The 3,636-nt window shown below is 34.3% G+C and overlaps 1 protein-coding gene across 1 annotated transcript; it reads left to right on the top strand.

Annotated features, from left to right (window-relative positions):
• The first annotated feature begins 368 nt into the window (after positions 1–368).
• On the top strand, positions 369–2,781 carry LOC7482190 (probable pectinesterase/pectinesterase inhibitor 33). The gene is made up of 2 exons (XM_002318248.4): positions 369–1,362; positions 1,953–2,781. Exons 1-2 carry the CDS (start codon positions 459–461, stop codon positions 2,648–2,650), a joined length of 1,602 nt encoding a protein of 533 aa, XP_002318284.2. The 5' UTR covers positions 369–458; the 3' UTR covers positions 2,651–2,781.
• The last annotated feature ends 855 nt before the right edge of the window (positions 2,782–3,636 follow it).

Genomic DNA, 3,636 nt, shown 5'->3' with positions numbered 1-3,636 from the left:
ATGACTTTATCTGCTCAATGAAATGAATGAATCTATAAACTGATAGATTTGATTAAAACTTTATTTAATTTAAAAAATAATAATATCATATTGAAATAATTTCTTTTTAATTACTTGATTAATCATCTAACTCGTCAATTGAGTTGTTGAGTCATCGTACTGTACTGTATGACTTTAATAACATTGCTATTTAACAAATAGTTAACTCATGTCTTGTCTCTTTGCCTCTTGCTTTACTTTAATTGATTTTGTATGCAGAAATAGTTATTTACGCAAAAGGAGTATTAATTTTCGTGTGTGCACTAAGCAAAGACAACATGGAGTGGAGTACTCAATAGGTTATCTTGCATTTTCATATATATGGAATATTACTCTGCACTTTCAAATAATCAAGAGACCCTCTGCTAACAAGCTATTATATATGACCCTAAAGAGCCTCAAGATCCAAATCAGAAAAAATGAAACGAAACACAATCATGTCAGCCAAGGTTAGGCTATTTGCAACATTGATGTTCTTCTCTTCAATGCTCTCATTTGCAGCATCAAAGAGCACCGAAGCCAACATAACTTGGTGGTGCAACCACACACCACACCCTTCAACTTGCATGTACCACATGAGCCATAGCCACCATCATTTTTCTCTCAAACATAGGTCCCAATTTCGGATAATGTCTATCCAATTAGCCCTTGAGAGCGCCCTCATTGCACAAGGTCAGGTCTCACAATTCGAACAGAATTGTGAGAACCAGAACCAAAGAGCTGTATGGTCGGATTGTTTAAAACTTCACTCTAATACCATTCTTCAACTTAACCGCACCCTAATTGGTTTAGAAAAGAAGAGGCTTCCGTGTACAGATCTTGATGCACAAACATGGCTAAGCACGGCTCTAACCAACATCCAAACATGCCGAACCGGGTCCTTGGACCTCAATGTGACAGATTTTACGATGCCAGCCGCGTCGAAAAACTTGTCTGAGCTCATTAGCAATACTCTGGCTATCAATGGGGTTTCGCTTGCAACTGAAGATAATAACACACAAGGGTACTTTCCTAGCTGGTTCTCGGGGCAAAACAGACGGCTATTGCAATCTACATCAATAGCAGCAAAGGCGAATCTAGTCGTGTCAAAAAGTGGTTTAGGGAATTTTAGGACTATTCAGGCAGCTATTGATGCAGCCTCAAAGAGGATATTCAGAACTAGGTTTATTATATATGTGAAAAGAGGAGTTTACAGGGAAAATATTGTAGTTAGAGTTAACAGCAACAATATTTGGCTGGTTGGAGATGGATTGAGAGATACTATAATTACAAGTAGCCGGAGTGTTGGGGCTGGTTATACAACTTATAGTTCTGCAACCGCTGGTAAGAAATTATATCTTTTCATGCTTAAATTTATCCATGATAATTGCTATCCGCTATCCTTCTATCAAGTTAACTTTAGTTTTAACATACGATCAAATATATTTTCGAGGACCAAGAATTTTGATTGAGATGAACAGAAAGGGAGAAGAATGAAGCTTTGTTGGTATAGGAATATTTAGGAGAAGAATTCATAGAGTTAATAATTAAATAGGCAATTGCTGAATTGTTTATGTACGTATAATGTTTTAGTGCTTTGCTCTCTTCCCTTAAAAGCTACGATTTCATAATAAAGAATGGATATAGTAATTATATATATTTTAGCTAGAGATGTCTTGATTCTCAATCAAATATCCATGATTTTGCCTTTTTTTAGCTTTTAATTCTAACAAAAACCATTACAACTAATTCTATATATTTTTCGGCAATTTTAATTGTTTGAAATGATGTTAGACATGATTTTAATTATAATATGATCCAAGTTTTTCAGTACCTTTAACTGGAGTGATAACTTATGGTTGTGCTCCATTATTTACTAGCTTGTCCACTAAGCTAAAGAAATAAGCCTAATTTACCTAAATATTGATTTGTAGGTATTGATGGCCTTCGCTTTGTGGCTCGTGGCATTACCTTCATAAACACGGCAGGTCCACTAAAGGGTCAAGCAGTTGCGCTCCGATCAGCCTCAGATCTCTCAGTTTTCTATCGATGTTCCATTCAAGGATATCAAGACACCCTTTTTGTCCACTCTCAAAGGCAATTCTATAGAGAATGCTACATCTTTGGCACCATAGACTTCATTTTTGGTAATGCAGCAGTCGTGTTCCAAAATTCTATTATTTATGTGAGGAGGCCTTTGAAGGGTCAAGCAAATATGATAACAGCACAAGGCCGTAATGACCCTTTCCAAAACACCGGAATTTCTATCCATAATTCTCGAATTCTACCGGCGCCTGACTTGAAGCCGGTAGTTGGAGCGTTTGAAACATACTTGGGGAGGCCATGGATGCAATATTCTAGGACTGTTATTCTTCGAACTTACATTGATAGTTTTATTAATCCATCAGGTTGGTCACCATGGCTACGTACTAGTAACTTTGCTCAAGACACATTGTATTATGGAGAGTATAAAAATTTTGGGCCTGGCTCTTCAACCAAAAGGAGGGTTGCTTGGAAAGGATATCATGTTATAACTAGCCCTGGTGTGGCCTCACGTTTCACTGTTAGAAACCTCATCGCTGGAGATTCATGGTTGCCAGCAACCAAAGTCCCATTTACTTCTGACCTTTGACCATCTATGCTGTGGTATTTTTCACTGTATTTATTTTGCAATTCAATTTTTTTTTGTACATTTTAACACACTGAATGTACAAGTTAATTTATAAATATTATTTACTTGACTGGAGCAACTAGAAAAGAAAATACATTTGTTTGTTTTTCTTCGGTGAATGTGTCAAATTTTATTAAAGAAAATAAAGTACAATAATTTTTTTCTTATCTAAAGTGTCGCACATGTACAATATTGTGGCGATCATCCTTCTAGATCGGAAATGGTGCGGGAGGAAAGGTGTGGGGAGAAAGGACAAGAAAAGAAGGGAATGAGAGTTGTCACATAATATTTTGGTCACTAGAAACCCTAACCAGTCTCAAAATTTAGGTAAAGAGATTGATTGCGTAAAGAAAATATATTAGCACCCATAATTAATATGTTTTCCTTGAGGTAAGCTGCATTGTTCATTTATCTTATGTAAACTAAGATATTGTTATTTTTTCTAATAGTTAGTCTGTTTATGGCTAAAGAAAAATCATTCTCAGTAAAGAAATTCTTATCTTATCAGTTTAAAAACATAATTGTTCTAATGTCAATATAAAAACAAAATGAACTACCTTTTCATCTAATATTGGAAATACGTCTTACGTATAAGTTTATAATCTTGGATACTAAAAGAAAACAAAATAATATTTTGGTATTTTTTGAAATGTAGGCTAAGTTATCATGGTTTTAATAAACTGGTTATTAAATCCAAAAAATACACACAAAGTAAAAACTATATTTTTTTTTATGATTTTTGTATATAGGGAAATATGCATTTATAATCTATTTTTTAGAGACTTGACCATATGCAAATTAATATAGAAATTGTATTTTGGAAGGAAAGATTTTTTTTGTTGTTTTTTTTTTTTTATGGGAGGGAACCAATTCGTTTAATACCGAAAAATCATATCGCGTGTAGGTTACAATTCCAAATATTAAATATGAAAATGTGAAAACAAAAG

This window comes from Populus trichocarpa, chromosome 12 (assembly GCF_000002775.5).
Source record: "Populus trichocarpa isolate Nisqually-1 chromosome 12, P.trichocarpa_v4.1, whole genome shotgun sequence".
Lineage (NCBI taxonomy): Eukaryota > Viridiplantae > Streptophyta > Magnoliopsida > Malpighiales > Salicaceae > Populus > Populus trichocarpa.
The sequence above is the reverse complement of the archived record's forward strand: the minus strand, read 5'-3'. Positions and strand labels throughout refer to the sequence as shown.